At 36.1% G+C, this 26,700-nt stretch overlaps 1 protein-coding gene across 2 annotated transcripts in view; it reads left to right on the top strand.

Annotated features, from left to right (window-relative positions):
• LOC114659074 (BTB/POZ domain-containing protein 19-like) overlaps positions 1–14,294 on the top strand; it is a 72,964-nt gene extending 58,670 nt beyond the window's left edge. For both annotated transcript variants that reach the window (XM_028811301.2, XM_028811302.2), the window contains exons 7-8: positions 8,002–8,127; positions 9,411–14,294. In XM_028811301.2, the coding sequence (XP_028667134.1) occupies positions 8,002–8,127; positions 9,411–9,548 (264 nt within the window). In that variant the 3' untranslated portion in view covers positions 9,549–14,294. The remainder of the gene's footprint in view (positions 1–8,001; positions 8,128–9,410) is intronic.
• The last annotated feature ends 12,406 nt before the right edge of the window (positions 14,295–26,700 follow it).

The raw sequence follows: 26,700 nt of genomic DNA, 5'->3' as shown, positions 1-26,700 counted from the left end.
GAGACGCGCAGCACTCGCCGGCTACAACGTAACAATAATAATTTCCGGAACGTGCTGTTACGTTGTCATTCATTTTACCCTCTGTCTTTCTTTCATGCATATGTTACGTAGGCATGTACCTTTTATCTTCGGCAATCTCATTCTCTAACCAGGCCTCAGGAGCTAACCAGCGTAACACTGTCCACCACCCCTTTTGTTATTCCGGCACATTGTTGACATCCGTGAGTAACAACAACGTACTAAACTGGAAGGTGGTCTACGCATGCGTGGAATTCGCAGACAAACAAAGATCAAGATCCAAAAGAAGAATATATATATAGATATATATATAATATATATACTGTGTGTGTGTATATATTATATATATATATATATATATATAAATAAAGGAACACTTTTCAATCGGAGTATAGCATCAAGTCAATGAACTTCTGGGATATTGATCTGGTCAGTTAAGTAGCAGAGGGGGTTGTTAATCAGTTTCCACTTCGTTGGTGTTAATGAAATTAAAAACTGGTGCACTAGAAGGGGAATAATGAGATGATCTCCAAAACAGGAATGGTTTAACAGGTGGAAGCCACTGACATTTTTCCCTTCTCATGTTTTCTGACTGCCGTTTTTACTAGTTTTGCATTTGGCTACGGTCAGTGTCAGTACTGGTAGCATGCGGCGATACCTGGACCCTACAGAGGTTGCACATGTAGTCTAACTTCTCCAGGATGGCACATCAATACGTGCCATTGCCAGAAGGTTTGCTGTGTCTCCCAGCACAGTCTCAAGGGCATGGAGGAGATTCCAGGAGACAGGCAGTTACTCTAGGAGAGCTGGACAGGGCCATAGAAAGTCCTTAACCCATGAGCAGGACCAGTATCTGCTCCTTTGGACAAGGAGGATCAGGATGAACACTGCCAGAGCCCTACAAAATGACCTCCAGCAGGCCACTGGTATGAATGTCTTTGACCAAACAATCAGAAACAGACTTCTTGAGGGTGGCCTGTGGGCCCTGTGCTAAATGCCCGGCACCGCAGAGCTTGATTGGCAGAATACCAGAATTGGCAGGTCCACCACTGGCACCCTGTGCTTTTCACAGATGAGAGCAGGTTCACCCTGAGCTCATGTGACAGATTTGAAATGGGTGCGGTGGGTCCTGGGTCTGTTCTGGTGCACGATAATGCCCTGTCCTCATGTGGCGAGAGTATGCAGACAGTTCCTGGAGGATGAAGGAATTAATACCACTGACTGGCTTCCACGCTTGCCTGACCTAAATCCAATAGAATCCCTATGTGACATTATGTTTCAGTCCATCCGACGTTGCCAGGTTGCACCTCAGACTGTCCAGGAGTTCAGTGATGCCCTGGTTCAGATCTGGGAGGAGATGCCCCAGGACACCATCTGTTTTCTCATTAGGAGCATGCTTCAATGTTATCAGGCAAGCATACAAGCACATGGGGGCCATACAAACTACTGCGTGTGATTTTGAGTTGCTGCAATGAAATTTTGGCAGAATGGACTTGCCTGCTGCATCATTTTTTCACTTTGATTTTAGGGGTGTCTTTGAATTCAGCCCTCTGTAGTTTGATCATTTTTATTTCCATCCTTTCCTTCTTAACATAATACCCAGTCCATATCAGTATAGATATCCAGCATGATTTTTTTCCCATTGAGAACTGATGTGTTCTCAATATATATATATATATATATATATATATATATATATATATATATATATATATATATATATATATATACACGCTCTGTATATGTTTTGTTTTACTGAGCTTAAAGATGCTGTTAAAAAATTTAAAACAGAACCAATTGAAAAAGTACAATCAGTATAAAAAAACATATTCCTCTCCAGTTCAGAGCGCAGTGTGAACAAAAGGGCCATTATTAGGTCCTCACGTATAGTATACTAAATATTTGAAAAATCAAAAAGGGTGATTTAGCAAGCTTAATGTACAGTAACATTATTGAATTCTTACCAAATTCTGGACAAGCTCAGCACCAGTTAGATTTTTTTTAAGTTTTAGATAACATAAAAGATTATCTTTTAAGTTGTAGATAGTGGGTTAGAATTCTTTTGACATAAAAGTAAGGTAACTCACAAGCGTTGTAGTCAAAATAGGTGTATTGTTGTATCATCTTATCCTTTCTGGTATTAATTGCCATTAAAGGATTAGTATTAACTAATTCTGAATCCAGTACCGTGTCTGTGATGCCCGTATTGCTGGCAGCTGCCTTTTTCTCTTTTAACCTGAGACATCGATAGATGAAAACCGAGGTTGGACTGGGTAATGAGAACCATAACACAGCAAGTGTCGTTGTTAAAGTGCATTGTGATTTTTATTAAACAACAAAAAGTTCAATGAAATGTTTCCAAAGTGTAGTACAATTTCCACAATCCTCTTTAATAAAATCCCTGTGTGCGTCCAGGTGTCTGTGTGTGTGTGTCTTCTGGTGAAGTGCGCATGCGCGGGGCACGTGCGATGCGTGATATTACTGTCAGAGAAAGTTACAGGCGTTTTACGGAAATACAAACCAGTATTACTGCGAGAGGAAATTAAAGGTACACAATACAGTGACGCATATTACAGCCACATACAAGCCAGTATTACTGTCAGAGAAAATTAAAGGCATATTACCGATGCGCACGCCTGTATTACCGCCAGAAAAAATTAAAGGTATATTACGGACGTACAAGCCAGCAGACGTACAAGACAGTATTACTGTCACAGAAAATTAAAGACACACAATACACGGCGGCAGCCCACGAAGAACGGTCAGCTTAGCAAGTAAACATCAACAAAAGAAAGGCTGAAAGACAAAGAAAAATACAACCAACAAAAAGAATGAGGTCAAGGTCCCTTGCCATTTAATATAGACTGTTCCTACTAATGTTTATGCACTACTGTACTAGCGCCCATTATTGTAACGGGCTTAATGACTAGTAAATACATAATCACAATAAAAACAGTGTCTTTTCGTAGAGGTTAAAAACTCTATAATTAAGTAATCCAATAAATAGTTTGAAATCAAACATTAAAATCATAATCAGCTACTCATAAAAAACTATCACGAGCTTTGGTGCACCCTCTAAAACTGATGTCTCCTCTGTTCACCCTTTAGGGTTTCTTCAGCAAGGGGAGCTGTCCACTGGCAAGTGTAGTAACCCTTCAATATGGCCATGTACCCACTGCCATCCCTTGGCATTCAGCAGGGAACACCACAAGCTCTACTTCATTCTCAATTTTACTATTGAAACTGTACCCCTAAACACGCTTTTCCACACTAACAAATAAGTTAATTTTTTCTCCCTATATAGTCTTTCTTTAGTACAGTACCAAAATGTTTGACCTAGTGAGTGCTTAATGACGTTCACAGTGAGGGTTTAATCCTTGACATATTTGGGTAATTTTAATTTGAAAGATATGCACAATGTAACATTTTAAGATTAATGTCAAGGAGTTTATGTTATGAATGATTGCACCCCAATCTTTGTTTTACATAATAATTTAGAAGCCCCATTCACCTTATTGATGTAATATCTTCTAGAGGTGCACAGGTAGGTAGTTGTGAAGGTACTGTAGTTGTTAAAGTTTAGATGTACCTTCAATGTTGTCCTTATGACTAAAGTATATTCAGGCCTAGATACTGATTGAAGATAAGGGAAGTTAAGCAGGCTCATTTTCTTATAGTTTGTAAGTTTTTTTTTTTTTTGTTTGTTTTTTTTTATGTTTTTGCGACATAGTTGATCAAAGAATGCATACAGATTGCCAATGCTGAGGTCTGTAAATATCTGGACACCTAATAACTTCCATGAGTTAAATACTAAAAAGGTTAGAGATCTATACTGGATCAGCAGCGATAACTGTCTAAAAGTACTTCTTACATTAGTTCCATATTTTAAATGAGTGGTGTAGTTCTTTGTGCTTTTGAGATTCCTTGCCAACCTCTTTGTTGTAGCCACTTTATGCTGAGGTGTATAATGGCTACTGTTTCCTTTTTGGTAAATAAAATGTACTTTGTGTTCAATTAGAATGGGTAATTTTGCCTTCCTATTTAGATCCAAGACTTTTCCACTTTATTCCCCATCATCAACGTCTCAATTGTGCTGGCAGCATATACTGTATTGCTGCAGGATGACACACTATTAAGTATGTCTGTAGGCATTTTGTGGATAAATGAGCCAATTGCAGAGATGGCTGTTTATTCCTAAATTGTGATACCGTATCTACCATTTTTCCCAGATGAAGTGATAATTTTACGGATTATCTGCATTTTGATCCTTTTAATGTACTTTAATCTATTCCAAGCTTTAGTTGAAATTTATCCGTTTCATCTATCAATAGCACTTTATTTCAGAGTCTTGTTGGCATGTACATTTTATTCCAAAGCACTAAAGAGTACATGTGCAAACATTTTCAGAGATAAAAGGTGATGTTCTATATATTTATCCCATGTTCACCTTTTACCTCAAATACAGATTGCTTAAGCATACCGCAAACAACAATTCTGGCCTCACCATTTCGGTGTTAATAAAAGGCATTGTTTGTCACACCTTTGAATATCTATAAACCTGGGTAATATCCATACATTTATCTTGTTTAGTTTTGCCAGCGGGGAAGGTTAACTTTACCTCTTGAATCAAAGTGGCAGGGCTACTCAAGTCAGACTTTAGCTAAGCTTGTCATATCCTTGGTCTCATTTTGTTGCATCGTTATGATGCATGAGGTTTCTCTATGTGTAAAGCAGTCTGTGTTCTTTTAGTACTTAATAAACTACCATATCACTGAAACATTCATGGTGTGATGGCTCAGAATTTTAACTATCCTTTTATTTTTTTAAACAGATTAGAAGATATATAATAATACATTAACATTATGTACACTTAATATTATGTAGCAAATGGGACATACAGCTGTTCATTTCCATATAATAGACTGTGTTCACAAGGTACAAACATAGTTCTAAGTTAATATACAAGTTAATATACAAATGGGAACACAAACCTGGGTTACAGTGCATTACTTAGTACAGCAGTATGTGTCAAGACTAAACATCCATATAAACATCATACCCAACGTTACATTACAATAATTATTTTTAACATATAGGCAAGTATAATATTAAACTGTAAAGACCATGATCAGATTTCTCATGTACCTTCCCCTAGAGGCAATAGCATAATATAAAAAACATGAATATAACAGTATATATTAGATAGAAAGATACCTCTATATCTTTAATTATGTGGAAAATTAATTAATTTGTTCTTCTTTTTTTTTTAACAGAAGTTCAATAAATAAATATAATAAAAAAACAACAACAGGCCCCTAAAGTATATTCCAGAATTACTACACAGAATAGAAAATTTTGACTTGGCCAAATATAAAAACAGTACTCACAGTCACACTGAGGCATTCTAAAGGCATATTGCAGTTGGTATAAAGCAGCCCCAGTAGAGTTCCTTGACAATCATTTTTTGACTGAAAGTACTTAATGTTACTGTGTCAGAGAGAAGATGTGCAGCATTGTTCGTAATGCCCATCAGTTTTGTCTTCATTTTCACCATTGTTACTACCTCCAGCAGATCAATAGTGCATTCCATAACTGAACCTTTTTTTTAATCAGCTTTTTAATTCAGTGGGCCTCTCTTGAAGTGATGTATTGCAACATTAAATGATATACAGGTTGAGCATCCCTAATCTGAAACATTTTGAGTGCTGACACAATGCCTCAAGTGAACAATTCCACGAATGACCTCAGTTGCCCATTTAAAAAATTTTTTTAATTAATGAGTGTATGTGAATTAAACTTGGACTGGCAGGGGCATGGAGCACCACCAAATGAGAGGAGGAGGGTGGTGTTAATTTCCCCTGTGAAGTATTGAGCTCTGCGACACAAAAACACACGAATGGCAATTGTTTAGTGGGGTAGTATCCACAGATGCATTACCAAAGAGATAGAAAGGTGTGAATGCAGCTGTACAGCTATGATACTTCTTCTTCCAGGTCTTTCAGATTAGGGATGCTCAACAACTTGTATATATTTACACAGTATAAGACACATGCACTAGATGCTGTTATGCAGTTGTCAAGATCTCAAGTCGATTAGCTATATGACCTTATGGTTAAAACCTGCCTCCAGTGGTTTCTGTGCTAATGATCCAGTACTGTTAGTTACGTCGAGGAATGGGTGAGTTCCTTAAAGACCATTTGCCTTTCTAAAAGAGCTGTGTATAGTAATATTCTTTTCTGCCATCACAACTGAGAATGCTGAAGGAAAGGAGGTTTACACACCTAAAACAGAAAACATAAGTTCAGACTCAAACAAATCTAACACTTGGAACCAATTTTTAATAGGTTTTCCCTTTTTCCATCACCACTTTCTTCCAATGGTCAGTCTGCCTACATTATCCCTACTGCATCAACAACACGTACCACTTAAGCTTGGCCAGAGATGAGTCCACCCCTGACTATCAGTACATGCTGTCCATAACTGATGACAAGTAAGGAGACAGCCGAGGAGGCTACACACAGGAAAAGCTGTGGAACCAGAGTCAGTCCTCGAGTTCTGAAAGCCTGTTCAACCAACTTTGTGTTAATCTCTGCTAACTGTTTAATTTATTTCTAAAGTTCCAGAAAGTGTCACTGCTGAGAAAAACTTCCTGTATTGTTCCAGGTCAAATATGCAGGCGCCTCTTCACCTGAAGATTTCAGACCAATGGTCAATATGTTCCAAATCATGGATACCTTCTAGTGGTTTGTCTTGGACAATATGAGTCCTCTTGTGAAAGACCACTTGGTTCCACTGCAGTTTGCTTATTGGACAAACATTGGAGTGGAAGTGGCAATTATCTTTCGGCGTCACGTGACTTATTTCCAGCTAGACAAAGTTGGCAAAACTATCAGTTTTGTTTTATAGTTTTCCCAGTGCACTGCTGCATGTACTTGTGGGTCCACATCAGTGACAGGATAGATTGGTTATATAACACAGAGGAACAATATAAGAAACAACAGAGCAAAATTCCTTCTGTGAGGGTAGGGACATTCTTTACATATTCTACAACTCTGTAATGGTCAATGCGATTTTCTGTGTTGTGGTGTGCTAGGATGGTAACATCAATTCAAAAGAGGCCCACCAATTAAACAAGCTAATTAAGAAAGTAGGCTCAGTTATGGGATGCAGTTGTATCCTGGTGGAGGTAGTAGTGCAGGAGAGAATGAAGACAGAACTGACAAGAGTACGGTCTGCCGCCAGAAGTCTATGACTAGCAACTTGGTTCTGCTGACTTTAAGGAAGGGTGGTGTTGTCCTGGCACCAGTGTAACAAAAGGCAAATCTAATTTCTGCAAGCTGTCTCTTGATTGTTAGCCATTATGTTTTGGGTTGGGGTGTTACCATAAAATTTATTGATGGAATTGGAACTCTGTCTGACCGCACAGTCTAAGGTAAACAGAGTGTTGCAGGGTAGTACTGTGTACTACCCTGGAGGATCCTCAGATTAATGATCAGTGTAGAAGAAGTGATGCTGTCAATCTGTAGATGTCTGCCAGTTAGGAAGTCCAAAGTCTACCTTAAGGAGTAAAGCTAAGACCCAGGTCTTAAAGTATTGTGGTGTATGTTGATAGAACAACAGTGTTAAATACTTAGTTGTAGTGTATTAACAGTACTTTAGAATAGCAGGTTTTTATTATCTGAGGATGGTGCATTGCAGCAGCTATGGCATCTTTTCTGGACCACGTTTAGAGATGGTTCAAACCAGTTTCAATATTAGATTATTGTATTGTTTGGTTGAAACATCTTGTTTTGTTTAAACATTTTGTTGTTTTTCTTTCCAGTCTGTGAATACTGTGTTTCCTACCTCCTTGACCATTTTATAAGTACAGTACTTTCTTTTACCAACATTCTGCATTGCATTGGCTGCATTTTTACAATCATTAAAAAATTAAGTTCCTTAATTTCCCTGATGGTTTTATTTTCCTATTTGAATTTTTTTCAGCTGGTATTAGAGCGTCCCATTGCTGAAGTAGCTAAGGAAGCTGTAAGGGAGGTGCGACTCTTTCTGCTGTCTCCAGAAGAACTCACCAAGCTTGAGAATGAAAACCATAAAGATAATCTAATTCCAGTAAGCATTTTTGTGGGAAATTTAAAAATATTTTTTAAAATTTGGTTTAAAAAGATTTCAAGCATTCATGCGGTAAACCATTTGTTTAAACAGAAGTGCAAAATATTAATCCTTGCTAGTATCTTCAAGAAACAAATTTCATTTTTATATAATTTAATAAAATGTTTAATCCCCTATGCATTGTTCCTCACCATGTCTGTCTGTTAGTGTGATGTGTTTCTAATATGCATTGAACTTGAGCAGGTGCATCTCAAAAAAAAAAAAAAAAAAAACATCTTTTGGCTGGGCATAACCTAGGCAGTCAGATGGATTTGTTGAATGTACCTTAAGATGCCGTCTGCCTAGCGTGTGACAAATGATTAATACAGGGCCATGATTTTCAATGCTTTGAATCTCAGCAGTGTCCTTCTGTAATTTAAATGCAGATGCTACAACACATAAGCATAAACATGTCCGGCTGCTTAGTTTTCTTCTTCAGGATGCAAACATAAAAGATTTTGTCAGCTGGGATATAATCTTGCGTGTTCATTGTTATGAAAATCTTCAGTAGCTTTTTTGTTAGAAGCTCTCTTTCCAGTAGTGTATTTCAAACACCAGATACTGGATAGTTCTGTGATACTCATTAGTTTTTCAATGTTTTTTTTCCCAAAGTAAATGTAAATTTTATTTAACCAGTTAAGTGAGAAATACTATGGATTTCCATGTCCTTAACTATAATCGGGTCTTAAGTTTAAATGATCAGATGTTAACCAATTTTGGTTTCAAGTTTTGATATAGAATAACAAAAAGTAAATTTTAGGTGTTTATTTGGAGGTGCCTTCAAAAGTTCATCCCTGTTCTAAATTTTGTTTGTTTAGTTAGGTTTTAGTTAATTTTGACAGCTATTTGCCTACTTACAATGAGATGAAATAATAAATGCTAGAAGGTTACATTTTTGTAAGATTGGTGTTAATAGAGTAATTTATTATGTAACTGATATTGATTGCTTAATACTTCAAATGAAGAACGAAATAAAGTTTGTGTTTTACTTTGTACGAATGATAACAAAAAATAAGCAAGCAAAGTGTAATGTATGGTTTTCTTTCTTTTTTTTTTTTTTGCTTTTTAGGCACGCTTCAGTTAAACCTTTTCATTTTTCATTGTCACCTCATACAAAGGACACAGAGTGAAACGTCTAATGCTAGGATTAGTGTGCACAGCACAACCCTCCGACCCCTCCCATTTGTTTTGGTAACTGATTTTAATAGATTAGCTAACAATTTTTTTTTCTCTGTGGCTGACAGGTGGAGCAGATCGCAGAAGTCTGGAAGTTTCATGCTCTAAAGAAGTGGAGCCCAGGGGCTCAGTCCCATCTGCTGCAGAGACGCAAGGGCACCCGACGCCGAGAACACCACCGTTACTTAAACCATTCACATAAATGAAAAAGTCATGGTTGAAATATCCCTATCTCCATTTCTGTTCATAGGGAGATGTAGATGCATATAGTATACCTCCTCCTCCTATTTATATATTCTATTAAAGGGAACATGCTGCCTTTCTGTTATGCAGGTGTACAGTATACAAAATGACAAAAGTAAGACTTGTTCTAAGGGTTTTATTTTTTTGTCTTTTCAAGCAGCAATCATTATGCAGATGCTATACACTTTCAGAAGTTCTCAATGTTTGTGTTGTTAGTCTTATGTTATTTCTCTGTCATTGCTAATTTTGTATTATTTATTTATTTCCTTCTTTTTCTAGAAATTTAAAAACAGTTATCTTTGCTGTAGTATTGATAAATGATCAATTAATGGTTGCAATTTTCTGTTTACATTTAAGATCCTTGAAATTTGTTAAAATATTTTTCCAAAGCCAGTCTATTTCACTAAACCTTTATACTTTTTATGTCTTAAAAATTATTGTACTAAATCATGTTTACTTTGGTCATATAATGTTTTCAAAGCCATATCTCTTCAAGGTGAAACAATAGACAGGAGTGAAATTACTGTCATATTCCTACTTTAATAGTCCTTATAATTCCTTAGTATTAGTCTCCAGTACTGTTTAGATATTGTATACTATAAATATAATAAATACAAATATTTATAGTCATAATTAAATTCAAGAGGAAAAATGCAGTCATAAGAAGAAGAACTTGTACTAGGAATATATGCTCATAAAACATTTTCATTGAATTTTAAAAGAAAAGTGCACATCCAGAGTTTAAATAAAATTGATAACCTTTTTTTTTTAACCACTGCAGTGTTTCAGGCTAGTTATCTGTAGGTGGTCTTAAAGATACTCATTGTTGATGACAATATTTACTTCAATTGTCAGCAATCATTAATCATTTCATATCTCTTGATAGTTAAATATTATAAGCAAAGAATGCATGTTTTTCCATCAATTTTGTGTAAATATAGTTATCCTACTTTGAAATGTACTTTGGACGTATTTTAGAAGCAACAGGTTTTTTGCTTTCTTTCTTTGTAGTGTTTCTAAATTAACTGTTCCAAATATCGGTCCCATGTGTAATAAAATATAGCACAGTATGAAAAGTGGCACAAGATTTATGAAGGACAGTGGTTCTAGGTCATTCTTAATGAGGTTTTATATTTTATATTTTAATTTCAATCTCTGAGATTCATGACTAAATTACTTACAAGTAATAGATGTTGCTAAAGTTGTCATGATGCAAATATTTGGTAAGGGGTAGTCTGAATTTTAGGCAGATGATTTATGATGTTAAAAAACAATTGTTGGTTTCAATAAATTGGTTATTTTTTTCCATATGTACACTTGAACTTTATTCACATAACCATTTAAGTTACCAACAAAGTAAATTGATTGGTTGGAATTACGATCTGTCTATGTAGTATAACCTTTTCAAATTTGCTTAATCCAGTAACAAACATTTTTCAGTGTTATTCAGTCCCTAGAACACTCATCCAACTGCAGTCAGCAATTGCCATTCCATAGTCTTCAATTAAGCTAACTTGCACATCTCTTGGATGAGGGAGGAAAGCAAAAGTATCCTTAAAAATAACACCACTTGGCAAAGCATGCAAATTCCACATAGAAAGAGTGCAGCTTGGGACTTAAACCTAAGACTCTGGAGCTACAAAGCAGCAGTGCCAGCAGGTTGCTTCTATGTTATGTCTTTTTCTTTTCGTTATTCTGCCATCATCTTTAAAACCTACCTCTCTCAAAATAGAAAAGTAGAATTGTGCAGAAAATGAAGAATATAATTTGTCTGTTGTAGGTGTATTTTTTTTATAACTTGTACCATGATTTTTTTTTTTATTGTTCTCTGGAAGCAACGTATGACTTCACCATATGTAGCTTTGATTTTCCACTGCATATAAAATTAGAATTTATTATGTAATGTTTAATATTGGCGGCACGGTGGTGCAGTGGGTAGCACTGCTGCCTCGCAGTAAGGAGACCTGGGTTCGCTTCCCGGGTCCTCTCTGCATGGACTTTGCATGTTCTCCCCGTGTCTGCGTGGGTTTCTTCCAGGTGCTCCAGTTTCCTCCCACAGTCCAAAGACATGCAAGTTAGGTGGATTGGCGATTCTAAATTGTCCCTAGTGTGTGCTTGGTGTGTGTGTGTCCTGCGGTGGGCTGGCGCCCTGCCCAGGATTTGTTCCCTGCCTTGCACCTTGTGTTGGCTGGGATTGGCTCCAGCAGACCCCCCGTGACCCTGTAGTTAGGATATAGCGGGTTGGATAATGGATGGATGGATGTTTAATATATAAATTAAACACTTGTTTCTAATTTCAGAAACAGACATTGATACTTACACATCTTCCCTCAGTGTGTGTATTTCTGTGCATCATGCTTTTATTTAAAACTTGAAACCTCCATATATATCAGTTTACGTTCTGCTTTGGATTATCCACCCAAAATTACACTGTCTGTTCAGCTGATAATAAATAGAAGAGCCAGCTCCTTAAAGTGTACAGTAGTTGCACAAGAAGCCATGTTCTTTAGATTTGAGTGGCTTACAATAGAATTATGGCAACAGTTTTCTTGTATAGTGTAAACTTAACAAAATCAGTTTAAGTGAATGCAGTTTTATCAGTTAACTATTATTGGTAAGTAACTTGAAATCATTAGTTTATACTTTGTTTATTTATATAAACAATATGGCTCAATTATCCCATAGTCATCTGGTTAAAGTTACTGTGTGAACAGTCAATTTGTTAAGGAGCACTAGTTATAAAATGTTATGTAAATTTCAAAAGTAACTAAAAGTAATGTGTTTATTGATACCTTTCCATTAATTTATTAATTGTCTGAAATTATTTTTTTACAAGCACTGATGTTAACTGAGGTGTTTGTTTTTTTTTAATGAAAAGATTAAAAGAAAAGAATACCACAGTCTAAATTTAGCATTTGTCTTGCAATGTAATGATCTCGATTTTAGTAATTTTTATTATGAGCATGTACAGTACTTGATGGAGTATAAATATTATTATTAAGCCTTTATACATGGTTTACAGTCATAGCACATACAGGTGACGTGTCTTGCTCATTGTCACACAGTGTTGGTAGTGGGATTTGAACCCACAACCTCAGGGCTTGAAATACAAAGTCTTATGCACTACACCACAATGCCTGACTTATTTGTTATAAAATGCTTCTGGTTTGAGTTATTTTACATATTTTCATATATTTGATAACAGGTTAAAACATGCCTGGCATTTTACATAATTTTTTTTTTACCATACTGTTTGACATTTTACATAAATTGGCAAAAATATTTAACATTCATCACTTGTCACATACACTGTAATATGCAACTGTTCCAGTTCAAATATATTCTTATATGTATAAAGTACATTGCAGATTCTTTCTTGCATATCTGACCAACGTGGCACATCTCCATTCTTTATTGTCTGGCATTGAATTGAACACTGAGTTGAATTGGACAATGCCTAGTGTGTCACTAATGTGTTGATTATGTAATATAATACATAAACAGAACAATGGCATTTTCAGCCTTATTTTGACCAGATGTGTAACCAAGACATCAGTTTATTTCTTGTGTATTATATTGGTTGTCTACTGCATGTCTAATTTGTTCAGTGTTATAGTTTTACTTTTGCTGGACTGTTCCAGCAGTATTAATCAGTCTTTAAACCTTTACAATTGAATTGCTCATATTTACTTAGTATTAATTTAAGGTTCACAGCAAAGTGAAGCCTTGGTATGAAGTGTTATATACAGGTACTTGATACAGTACATACACACTCCATGTAAGAAAAACTCTGAATTTTGAATTGTAATCATAGTAATGGAGAAATTATTTTGCCTGATGTTATGGTTGCTGAGTTTTCACATCATACACTTTAGTTTATTGTAATGTTCTTTATGTAAATACAAAATATATGTCATATACTTGTGAGAATTGTCTATTATAAAATGGTCTTGCTGTTTTTACAACTTAAGGCATAGTGGTTATATACACATATCTTGGGTTAGTAGTTCTTCTAAACGTGTTTCATTGTTTGTCTAAACTTTTATACTTGTATGTGTTTTATGCTCGAACATTTCTTTTTTCTTTTCTTTTTTTTAAACAAAACTAATTTTTTTGCAGGTTAAAAAACTGCTTATTTAGCAGGCTTAAGGTTTTGACTGCTTAGGCCTGGCTATTGTAGTTTTTAGTTATATTTAATGAAGTAAGTGTAGGCACTGTATCAATGTGCATCTACGAAGGAAAAAATGTTAACCTTTTTTTCCTCAGCTATATTTATATTCAAATTGAATACTTTACAAAGCTATTTTTGTATGTAAAAACTGGCAGTTGTGGAGTGGTCATGTTTTATTTACAGATTTTTATTTTATTTTTTTTTACTCCAACACTGTTTATGTACTTTATAATCTCTCTTTTGTGTCTTGAAAACACATTGATTTATAGAATGAATAGTCAGAGGATCTGTAAACCCTTCATAAATTCTGTAATTATTACCAGTGGTCTGATTGCTGAGGAGTGCCGCTACATATTTACTGGACATGGCTGAGATGCTCCCACTGATCAGTATTGCACAAGTTTCTGATTTATAGCATAAGTTATGTTCTTATTCTAATGTTTCATCTAGGCTGTTAGCAAAATAAGTAGCTAATGGTCTTAAAAATTACAATAATAATATGTAAGCATGGACAAAACAAATAAATTATGCCTTTGAATTTGTGGTCTGCTGTTTTTAATTAAAAAAAAAATATATATATATTTATAATCAACAGAAGTTACATTTCTTTGCTCACAGTTGCGCAAAGTGATTCAAACTATACTTGTACACAAGTGCTCAACTTTCTACTCAAGTGTTTATTTTAATTGCTTCATAAAGCAATACAGATACTGTAATCAAATTTAAAAATTGCTAGGTGTAATTTTATGTTTATTTAGATTATAGCATATTGTCATTTAGGGGCTATGAATTACATTGACTTTGCTATTGATGTTTAGATATGTATTTCTGCAGTTCGCTTTGAAAAATATTATTTTTTTAAAGATATTATCTTTAGTCTTTTATATTGTTTGTTATTTTTATCATTTAAAGAATATGCAATTGTTTGACATTGCATTATCCTTTCCTTAATTTTGAGGATGAAAGCAGTTATTCAATTTATGTAGTCATTGGGTCATAATATACTTCAGTTTTTATGTATCCTGAAATATGGCTACTGTTGACACAAATCCAAGTAGTCGTTCTATGTGGTCTTCAGTTTCCCTCATATCTCAAAAGTTTATAGCTCTACTTTGGTCTGGTATATAGGTTTATGCCGTCATGCACCCAGTAAGAACTGGTGCTCCATTCAGTGGTGTTTTATTATTGTTTGCACCCAAAGTAGGCTTGATGGACTCAGTCTCCCTGTACTAAATAAAATGTGTTCAGCAAATACATTAATAGATGAATAGAGCAGCTTTGACTGTGTAAGTTAATGGGATAAATTTGTGTTTTAAACGTATGTATTATTATATCTTAACATGCAATTGAAAGAATTGCAGAGTTTGATCTGAATGATTCTTAAGTGTAAAAGTGCTCCTTCAGCATAAACATCTGCATAAAATAAAATGTTGGTCATCCTCACCACTGGTAACCTCCACGATTATATGCACATTAAAAATTGTTCATTTAAGGTTATAATTCTGTTCTGAAAACAAGTCCATCAGCAATATTTTCATTGTTTAAAAAGTAAGAATTAACATTTTATAAATCCATCGACAGTTAAAATCATCAGAAGATTAAACGTTATAACTGTAAATAAGATTAACATCTATTTCCAGTATTTCAGTAATATGTTCCTTTAGTTATAAATGATAAACTTAAATTCTAACAAGAAAAGAGCCTATCCCAGCTGCACAGGGAGAAAGGTAGGAAACAAGCCGGGACAAGGCATCATTCTGTGACATGATGCGCTTATGCATGGACCCATAGTCGGATTTCACAGGGCCAATCTGGAATGTCTTTAGATATCAAGGAGGAAACCCCACTCAAACATGAAGACCTCGAACTCCATGCAGACAAAGGCCAGGTGTAGGATTTGAACCCAGGACACTGTGGGGTAGCAGTATTAACCATTCTGCCTAATTTAAATTCACTTTTTAATTTATTCAAGTAAACGCACTAGCACTTTTACACCCAGAGCAAACTTCGCTCTAATGAAAGATTGTTTTTCTATCCAAGGAAAATGTTTTGGGAGGGGTTTATTCTATTTTTCAGTTTCCATTACCACACTTGCATAATCTATTTTGAGAAAGTCTGTTCTAGCGCTATCAGACAGGTCAAAATTATGACAAATCATTTGACAGTTTTCTTTCAATAATCCTACTACTGATGTCACAGCAGGCATATTCCAGATGAACATGAAAGTACTATACTTCTTTCACACCAATTCAGCTGATTTGTCCAATATTCAGTAGAACACATTGCTGCTTTTCTATTTGTTTGTTGTATTTTCTTTTCTAGTATGTTTCTAAATGATTTTCCTCCTCACAGTTTCGAATTTTTGCCAGAAAGAAGGCAGCACTTTGTCTTGAAGTTGACTGCATTATGGAGGCTGACTCATTGAGAAAGAAAAACTGAGATTAGAATAAACTATTTTATACTTCAGTTTCCCTCTGATGTCTGAATCACAAAACATGCATAGCAGTTCTGCTGTATTTTATGTGGCCTCTGTTTTTATATAGATCTAAGTAGGTATTGGCTCTTTTGTTTACTTTCAAGACTATAGTTAGTTAAAATGAACATTGTCGTTTTTTAAATTTTGACTGTTAATTTGTAACTCTTCATAGTTTGTTGTATGTGTTGTATATATCATATATATATATATATATATATATATATATATATATATATATATATATAATCAGTTATTAATAGGAATACAGACAATAACAATAAAGTAAAATACCATTTCACATAATTTGGATCCAAAATGCCAGAAGTGCTTTACTAAGTTTTATTCATAGAAAAAGCCATTTTACTTTTTGATGTTGGAAAATCCAAAGGGGAGAGGTGTCTTTGTCAGCTAACCCAGTCCAGGTATTGTCACAAGTAATCAGCATTGTGTGTTTTGTAAAGGTCTGCATTTTATCTGTAGGCCATGTAAAGGACCACATCTTCCTCATTCCATTTTGGACAGATTTTCCCTTTATTCTGTTTTCTATTCAGATTTTGTTTTGTTATTCCTCAGATTGATAGTACATGTCTGTTAAATGTTCATCATACTTTTTTTTTAATCTAATGTGGAAACTAATTCAGAAGATAAGGAAATGTCAGTAAACTACTTTTCATGTGGTGAACAAATGTTTTTCTAATTGTAATTTTAAACTGATAGCTCTTTCTTTAGTCTTTCTAAAATAGATTTGTGTCAAGTGTTTGTTAATAAATTAGGATTTTATCGTACAATGTTATTTATTATTACACTGTATAAATGTGATCACATCATGAAAGGTATTTACGTGTTTTTGGAACATTTGTTAATCATTTTACACCTGAACCGTATGCAAAAATATTTCTGACATGTTGAGTCAATAAAGAAAATCACTCTGTGCTGCATTCCGAATACAAACTGGTATCTTCGAAATATTTTTTTTCTCCATTGTTCACCACATTGTTTAATTCCCTATACTTTTCAGTGATAATCTTTTTTTTGTGTAGCATTTATACAGATTTTTGGCTCTTTTTAGTTAATAATATTTGGAACACCTGCATGAAGAAAGGGAAGAAAAAAAATGCCTGGCAGTTGCTTAAGGCCTCCCAGCTGCCAATGTTTTGATCTTTGACCCAAGAGCAGCTGTTGGAGCTGAGTCTGTCCAGAAAGCCCCATCTGTTAGTTAGCTCTTTGTTTAAGGAGCACAGCCCTTAACACATTACTAACTGACGAGAGGTGGCTCACTCCTTCAACAAGCTGCAACTGGTCACCAGACAAAAGTGAGCCAGACAAACATTTTTTCAATGGAAATGAATCTATTCATAGGGTGGCAGCAGTTTAAATAGTGTTGTAAAGTCTGGCCAAGGAGTCTGGGTTAAAAATAAAAGTGTGATTACAAGTCTGAATGTGTTTATTTCTGTGTACGTTTCTGCCATATTAGCTTTGACAAACTATCAAGTAACCTATGAGGTGACACCAGTTTATTGTTTTCTATTTGGTGTTAAACCTGACCAATTTTTTTTTCCTAAAGGCAAGTGTTTTTCTTAGATTTTATCATGAAGAAAGTGTGCATCTATTGTAACTTTATAATAGAAATGTAAGATTAAAACAGAAAAAGTTTTGGGCTGTAGTTTGTTATGCATTCTTCTGACAACGTAAAGATAGCCATCTCTTACAGTGCAAACATAAGCATATATTATTGAAGTACCACCAAGCTTTGTGCTAAATTGAATTGTCTTTAATAAGCCAAATTGAATTGTCTTTAATAAGCCAATCTGATTTGAACCTTTTTGTGAAAAAATAAACTACGGCTTGCTGTGTGCAGTGGACCCTTTTTTGTACAATTAATATAAAACACTAGGAACACTGTATGCTGTATATCAAACGTGCAAATAGTATTATATCAGGTTGTAACAGCAGTTATTTTAATTTCTTATTTTGTCTTTTATTTTTCTTCTCTTCATTATGTAAAGCACTTTGAGCTACTTTTTGTATGAAAATGTGCTATATAAATAAATGTTGTTGTTGTTGTGTGGTGTCTGAATAAGAAGGTTTGGCAGCAGATTTCACCTGTAGCCATCATGGCATTTTAGCATATTCTGAGTCAAACTGCAGCTAAAAACATTTTAGAAATCAATTTTTGTCAGCTGCTAGAAAAGGTTGAGGTCCATTCAGGGACGCTGCGAAGAGGATTAAACATTTGTAGCTGAAAGATAACAGGCATCCAGTAATTAAGGCACCATCTCCCTATTCTCTTGTCATATATGAGCATCAGAGGGTCACCTTCTGGACTCAGCCAAGGTAAGCAATACCGCACCAGGATATGATGTGGCATGGTTGATTAATGGTGACATCACTTTTTCTACCCACAGCTCTGAGAAGATACCCAATGAGGGTAACTGACTCCGCCCATTCTGGTCAGAGGACTATAAACCCGAGGCTCTCCCAGAAGGCTTAGATCATGCACACAGATCATGGAGCTCTACCACAGACTGAATGCTCTCTGTGACCTTCTGTTTGTTTAGAGGAGGCACTGTAGCCTCATCATTTCTTTGTTTATCTGCAAAATACCAATGATTGCTATTTACTTTGTTCTTGAATCCATTATTAAAAAGGGTGACCCAGTGGGCACCTGGTGTCATACCTCGCTTGACCACACTCATTAATCAATATTAATATCTATCTATCCATATAGATCTTCATCTTAATTAAAAGCTTATGGCCTTTGAAAATTCATAAAATTTTAGGCAGACAACCGGATGGGCACAGAAAAGTTTAACTCCCTATGGCATGGTATATCCGTGTGTTTAGAATTGATAATGAAGTGTAAGTCCTTATGCTTGTAAACAAAGGGTGGAGGGGGTACTGTTGTTCATAACTAGGCTTTTATAGGATTCTATTTTAGGACTGTAGGTTCACATGTTTTTACTTGTGAAAATAAAAAATATATATCTTTTGTTTTAATTTCACTAATTTTAAGACGCCTATTAAAATGACACAATTTATATGGTTTATAACAAAATATGTTTAAAATGTAAGTTTTCTTTAGTAGCACTGTGTATTATTCCCATTGAGTTTTCTTTGTTAAGGTGTGTACAACTGTTCTGGCCAAATTAGACCTCAAATGTTAATCTGCTCAGGTTGTTACCAGAGAAGGTTATTTGGACTCTCCTGATAGTTTTCTAAATTCAAGCCATTGTGTTGTAAGTTTAGGGCACAGTTACAAGCAAATGAGTGGGCATCCAAGTCACAGAATCCAAGTGAACAATAACTCTTCAGGGTATACACTTTAACATTCCAGTATGAAATATTTCAAATATTAAAAAGGTGAGGGCAGCATATATAAAAATTAGTCCCTTCTTGCAGTGGGTACTAAGTTAACCCCTCAGTTTGGAAATATTCAGGACTCTAAAACCTTTCTCATGGCCAGCTGAGAGACTTTCAATTCTTGCTTATGGTTTGCTTTTTCCCTTATTCTTCTGGCAGAACTGTAACTCAGAAATATTTTTGGGTTTTCCTGCATGCCCACCATATTTCAGATCTTACCACTAAGCTGCAGTTATTTTGAACTCAGGAGATTGGGACAGACATTCGACAACAGCACCATTTATTTTTATATCCTATTTTCTATACATGAAAGTAGCTCAGAGTGTTTTATATTATTAATAGCTAAACACAGTTAGAAAAAGAAAGCACAGACTAAAGAGCAGTTATTTGTTAACAGTAGAGTTTTAAAGTCCATCTTGATCACAAACAATGTTCAGATGGCTAGAGAGGACAGGAAAATAAAAAGTCCAGTTGGCGGGATGTTGGAGAAAATAAACCTGTAGGTGTTCCAAAGCCAAAAGACTGCAGAGACCCATCTGGATATTCTACAGTCCATGAATGTGTCCCATTAACTGGATACTTCTGTGGTGTTCTTCATCTTCCCAGCATTTCAGGTGGCTCTAGAATGCTTAGGTCATGGGTCATCATCACAGAGTACCAGCAAAAAGAAAACACACAAAATTAGTGATAGGTGACAAGCAAGTCAAACAGCAAATGGAATTGCATTTAATGAGAACAATCAAGTTTCCTCTCCTTTCAGTATAGCACAGTTTTAGTGATTCTAGTCATTTCTGATGTGATCATGAAAGCCAGAATAAAGAGGTTTATTTATTTTATGAAGAGTTCAGACGTACTGGCCTGATGTATCTCTAACGCTAAAGTGTTCCTGATTTTTTTAGTTCTTTGTTTCAGAAAACGGCCTCTTCAGTTCTTTTCTACTTCACTTTGAATTCTGAGCAAACCGGTATTATAGGATCTAACATTGAAATTAGGGAATGTGCAGGGACAAGCAGCCCAAAAAATATAAGAAGGTGCTAGATTGTTTAGAACCTTCTACACAATTAAACATATTTTAAAATCAATCCTAAAGGACACAGGCAGCCAGTGTAATGATATCAAGATTGTTGTGATATGTTCATCCATCCATCCATCCATTTTCCAACCCACTGAATCCGAACACAGGGTCACGGGGGTCTGCTGGAGCCAATCCCAGCCAACACAGGGCACAAGGCAGGAACCAATCCCGGGCAGGGTGCCAACCCACCGCAGGACTGATATGTTCATATTTCTCTTTTTAGTTAAAATTCTTGCTGGTGCTCTTGGGACTAATTGCAGTCGACTTATATCCTTTCCTTAGTAATCCTGATTAGAATGCATTGCAATAATCTAGATAGCTAAAAACAAGAGAATGTATTTATTTTAAGCATCTTGCAGTGCTATAAAAATATAACTCATATAATGTGTCTTAATTGAAAGAGTGCAGTCTTAGTAATACGCTTAGTAATTTCAAAACCTTAATCGTTCACTCTTGTAAATGCTTCCTGATTCTTTTTGATTTGCTTCATTGCTGAAATATCCAACCTCTGTTCACCTTCAGTATATTAAGACTGGGATGTTAGCTTTTAGAATTTGCTGATATTCAGATGTATCTATTCTTGCTTCCACCCACACAATATTTCCTGTGCCACTGGTTTGAAGGCATAACCAGCCGACCTCTTTGCTCACTGTGGGCAAGTTGATCTTTACTTCAAACACTTCACCTGTTTTTCTTTTAACATTTTGTGGCCAACAGATTCAGCTTTTGTTTCATCAGTTTACAGCAACTTGTTCCAATGAATGCCTTTTATCAAAGTATTGTTTTGCATACTTCATTCTTTTTGCATTTTTTATGTAATGTAGAACAGGTTTCTTACTGATGACTCTTTCTCGGAAGTGTGAACCACTTTAGCGTCAGCCAAGATGTTCTGCAGGTCCTCTGCAGTGATATGTGGGCACAGCTTTGCACATCTGGTGCAATTACAGGCAGCTCTATCAGACACTTTTCACAGGCTACCCAATCTTGCCTTAACATCAACTGTCCCTCTTGAATTTCTGAATTATTAGATTCAAACTAAATATTTAGTCTTCTTTCTTTTAATTGTTATTTCCATAGTTGGTTGCCTAGACAAATCCATATCTGTTGAGAGCAGAGATAACATCTTGAGAGGTTGAAATGGTCAGAGACGCAGGATTCCTTCACCTTTGGAAATATTTTTTCTTAGCTTAATGCAGGGCCTAATGTTTCAGTCTGTTTTGAAGGCTTCTAATCATTAGTCAATCAGCTGAAAGCTTGTCCAGAGCTTTGCACAGGCCACATTCACATTTGTATGGGTTTTTTTTTCAATCTGTAATTATATAGTTATTTATCCTCAAAGGGAACCTTTCATGCTTTAGTAGCAATATAGAAGATAAACATCAGTAAGTTCAAGGTCAAGAACTGTACACATAAAGAAATCCTGTCTATTTTAAGTGACATGGGTGGGCAAGATGCAAGGAGACATTATATTGTCTACATTCTTCAGGCAAAAGAAAAGCCCCAGTACCACCTCATAGCACACCCTGGTGACATAAGCAGGTGACTAAATGTGCTCTAGGGTAACACATCATGGAGGGAAGGGCTGTATTAGTAATCATTGCTATCATCTGTATTGCCCGGGACCCTGGTAAGTCAGGGGGCTTGTTAACATTTTTGGTTTTGTTAATTATTGCCTTCTACATTTATTTACAGAGCAATGGCAAGGTCCACCTTTTGAGATCAGGTCATCATGCAGTAGCTTGGTAACATATTTTTCAGAGGTGTCTATTGCAGTCAGATCTATCAGAGAACCTTAAAAGCAGAGTTTCTAATCCATCAGTGGCTTTGTTTGGGTGACACTTGATGGGACAGTACCGCTTAATGGAATCTGCTGTGATAATTTACACTGCGATGCCAGAATTCTGGCTTGTGCTGAACAAATAGGAGAAAGAATAGCTCGCCCACAACAGAACAATATTAAAATAATTTGTTAATTTATAATTAGAAATAACTTCACCTCATGTGTTAACCTCTTTGCACTTAAATACAGTATAAATAGAACATGGAATCTGAGTTGGGGTTTCAAAACTTTTGCAAACAACAGTATATTATAACTTGTAACATAGTGTCCTTTATGTACACCATCAGGACATTTTTGTTTCAGATCATTAAGATCATTTGCCAACACCCACACGTATGCTTTCATTACACTCTTTGCCAAGGGGAAGGTTGAGATCTAGAGCTGTGTTTCCATAATTCATTCTATTGCACACTCAGTTAACAAGACATTTGAATATAGTGCAGCCATACCACCTGTACTTCAGAACATATAATCCACCTGAAGCTATGCATGTTTGGGCCCAGCCAGTGCTTAGATGGGAAACCAGCTAGGAATAATTTGGATTGCTGCTCAAAGTGGTGTTGGTGAGGACATCAGGGATGCTAACCTTATGGTCTGTGTGCAGATCCCAATTCCTCACTGCAGCGACAAAGACACTATGTTGAAAAAATTGTGCCGTCCTTTGGATGAGACGTAAAACTGAGGTCCTGAGTCTCTGTGTTCATAAAAGATCCCCAGACATCTTTCTAGAAGAGCAGGATGTCCCTTGATATCCTGGCCAAATTGTCTTTCACTGTCTGGCCCTCTAATCATAAAGCCTTTATTGGCTAACAATATCGTACTGATCGTACTGGAGCAAAAATGGCTGCTGTCACATCATCCAGGTGGATGCAACACATTGGTGCTGGTTGAATTGGCTCCCCATTGTCAATGTAAAGCATTTTGAGTAGTGAGAAAAGTGCTGTATAAATGTAATTAACTTAGGGTAGGGTCTAGTATGTCCAATAAACCTAACATAAATTGGGTAACCCTAAGAACACTAATCTAATCCTTCATGTGTGAGTTTTATTCAGAGTAAGTAAGTATGTCTGGTACCTCCATACCAATACTAAATACGTCAGTTGTAGTCTCTTGAACAAAACTCAAATGGTGCCTGTGAGACAAAAATAAGTGAGAAGGCAAATACATTATTTGATATGTGAGTTTTAATGGGTAAGCAACTATACTGTATATGTCAGGTAGCTCTTGTGGCAGACGGCTGGGAAGCTTACCCAGCCGGGATGCCTGGAAGGACCGGGAGAGAGACAATACCTCCCCTGGAACAAGAGAGGGCAGCCGCCCTGGTCTACATGGAAGCTCAACCCTGTTGGGACCTTTGGCCACTGCCAGGGAGCGCCCAGAAGATTGTGGAGCTCTGAAGTGCTTCCGGGTGCTTATGCGGCACTTCCACCACACCAGGAAGTGTCGCCAGAAGATCATAGTGGAGCCCCTGGAGCACATCCGGGGAAGTATAAAAGGGGCCGCCTCGCTCCTTTAGATGAGCCGGTGTCGAGAGGAAGAAGACCGAGCTTGTGAGATGAAGAGTAATGGCAACAGACTTGTGAAAAAAAGGACTGTGAGCATTTGTGGCTATTAAGGCATTGTGTGATGGTATTAAGGAAAAGAAAATAAATTAAACATGTACTGTATGTTTTGGACATTTGGTGTCTGTCTGTCTGTGTTCAGGGGCTGAACTTCCACACTCTATACCGATCAGATAGTACATACTGTATGTGGTTGGTGTGCATTTTTCACATTGCTTCTTCCATCATACCTTAACGTACTATAGGTTTTCTTGTAGAGCAAGCTCTGTTAAAGCAAATGCACTTTTGTGCATGCACTTAACTGAATGTGTCAGCACAGAATTTGCCTTAAATCAGCTTGGCTTCTGCCGATAATGTGCACAGCTCACAATAGTCACTCCACAGTCAGATGTAATCACACCACAATGGCAAATTCTGCCAGAAGCAATAGTTTTTTTTTCCAAAATTATACTTACACTATTTTGGGTCCACGTCCTCTGCCCTGGGTAAATGTTTGGATTCAGCAGACACCTCTTCATCATGGGACTCTGGTATCAACATGCATTTCACGCACAAGGGGTCTGACAAGTATCAAAGTAGAAAAATGATTCAGCAAGAACGCTGCTAGGAATCCTGTAGCAGAAACCTGTAAGTAAATTATTACTTTAGTTTTAATTCGTTTATTTGCTACCGATAATATTTTGAAACTTATAAATATGCAATTAATACTTAAGAAGAATGGATCCTTTCTTCTATTTTTGAAGCAACTTCATCCAGTTGATGGTTGTGCAGGCCTGTTTGAGCAGCGTCAAGCATAAACCAGTTCTGGATGGGATACCAGTGACTTACTGATCACTTAGGCTATGTCATCAGCTGTTAATACAGTGGTTCTCAAACTGGGGTGTGCGAAGATGTGAAAAAAAGAAAACAAGAATCGAAAATATGAAAAATACATCTATTGAAACCAAAACAATTTAACTTAAGCTACATTCTGATACTAGAAAAATAAATATACTGTAGAGTTAGATAAATGTCGATAAACGTTAAGTAGGTATAATAAAATATGCATCTATGATCTATCATTAATTAAAAAAGAACAAATTGGTATTAGTGGGCTCCTTTCAAAAAAACGTTATGGGGGGGGGCGCGATTAAAACTGTTTTGAAAACTCAGGTCGCAAATACGTAAAGGTTGAGAAACGCTGGTTTAATGGATTGACAACCTGACTCATTTCACAGCAGCACTGCTCATTCTTTCAAAACTATTTTGAATTCGAAATATACCCAGGTTTTATGTCATCTTGCAGCAAAAGAGATGTTGAATGTTCCATGGTGGTTCAAATGCAGCTGCTGCATTCAATTCAGTCCTACTTCAGGAGGCTTTCTAAACTTGACATGTCAGAATGGCCTCTCACTGATCCAGATGTTTTTCACAGGATTTGCTTTTCTCTGCACTCCCAGTTTTGTTAAGAGGAGGCCAACAACACTCTGGAGACTTTACATCTCCAACTGTCATAAGCCAAGAATTTTGGCAGTTGCAGGGTCTAATGTTCTGCTTATTTTGAATGTATTTGTTCATTTTGTTATTATTAAAACGTTTCAGGGATTCAATACACAAAGTGTATTGTATAAATAAATACAAAAATATATCGGCACAATGGTAGTGCTGCTGCTTTGCAGTAAGGAGATTGTGGGTTCGCTTCCTGGGTCCTCCCTGTGTGGAGTGTGCTTTGAGTAGTGAGATAAGCGCTATATAAATGTAAAGAATTATTATAGTAGTTTGTGTATTTTTCTTTTACTGTGGCCATGTTATTGTTTATTATGCTCCTCCATCACTACAGCATAATTGTTGGAAATGTGTTCTGTGACGGCACTATGCTATTAGTATTAAAGATTGTGGCATGCCGGCCTCATCATCCATCTTTGTGTTACTGCGCAAAACACTTTGCTGCATTAGTGAGGTCAAATTTTTTCGGGTAAACAATTCTTTTTGTATGCATTTAGTTACCGCGTAGGGTTCTGTAAGTCTGGTTAAAATGCTCTTTTGGTTCTGACCTTTACTAGTTAAAAGACCACATGATTCTCTTCTCTCTTCATTTTCTTGTCTCCTGACTTAGTTTTTTTCTTCTGATTGTTATTTTTCTGTTGGCAGTATAGTGCCGTTGAAAAGTGAAATAGAAAACAAATTCAACAGGCAATGTCTGTATAAAAGCAGAGTAAGTTGTGGACTGCAGCTTCAAATACAGCAGAGAAAAGGCAGCCTGCAAAGCTGGTGTAATGATTTGAGATATTGCTTGCTATCCCAAATTGAAATAAATAACTAATAGTCCATATAGCCCAACCCAAAGCTGTTTGGAGCCATGACAAAAAAAAGTGAGGGAACTGCTTGATTAAAAACAAAGTTCATTGTAATGGGCAGGAATGAAACCAGGACTGTATAGTTGAAAAGCAAGCTGGCTAAATGCCAACACTACCCTCATCATTCCAAGCTGGTTAGTGCTGTTTCTGTCTTGCCAATCACGTCAACCCCTTTTGGGGAAAGCCAAAAGGTTATTCTATGTCAAAAAGCCAAATTATGGTGAGAAGTATCTTTGTGACATATTTCAAGTCTGTGGCTTGTAATGAGAAGACAAGTAATCGAACAAAGATTGTG

The sequence above is a fragment of the Erpetoichthys calabaricus genome, chromosome 10 (assembly GCF_900747795.2).
Source record: "Erpetoichthys calabaricus chromosome 10, fErpCal1.3, whole genome shotgun sequence".
Taxonomy (NCBI): domain Eukaryota; kingdom Metazoa; phylum Chordata; class Cladistia; order Polypteriformes; family Polypteridae; genus Erpetoichthys; species Erpetoichthys calabaricus.
Note: the sequence above shows the minus strand (reverse complement) of the source record. Positions and strands in the feature narration are given on the sequence as shown.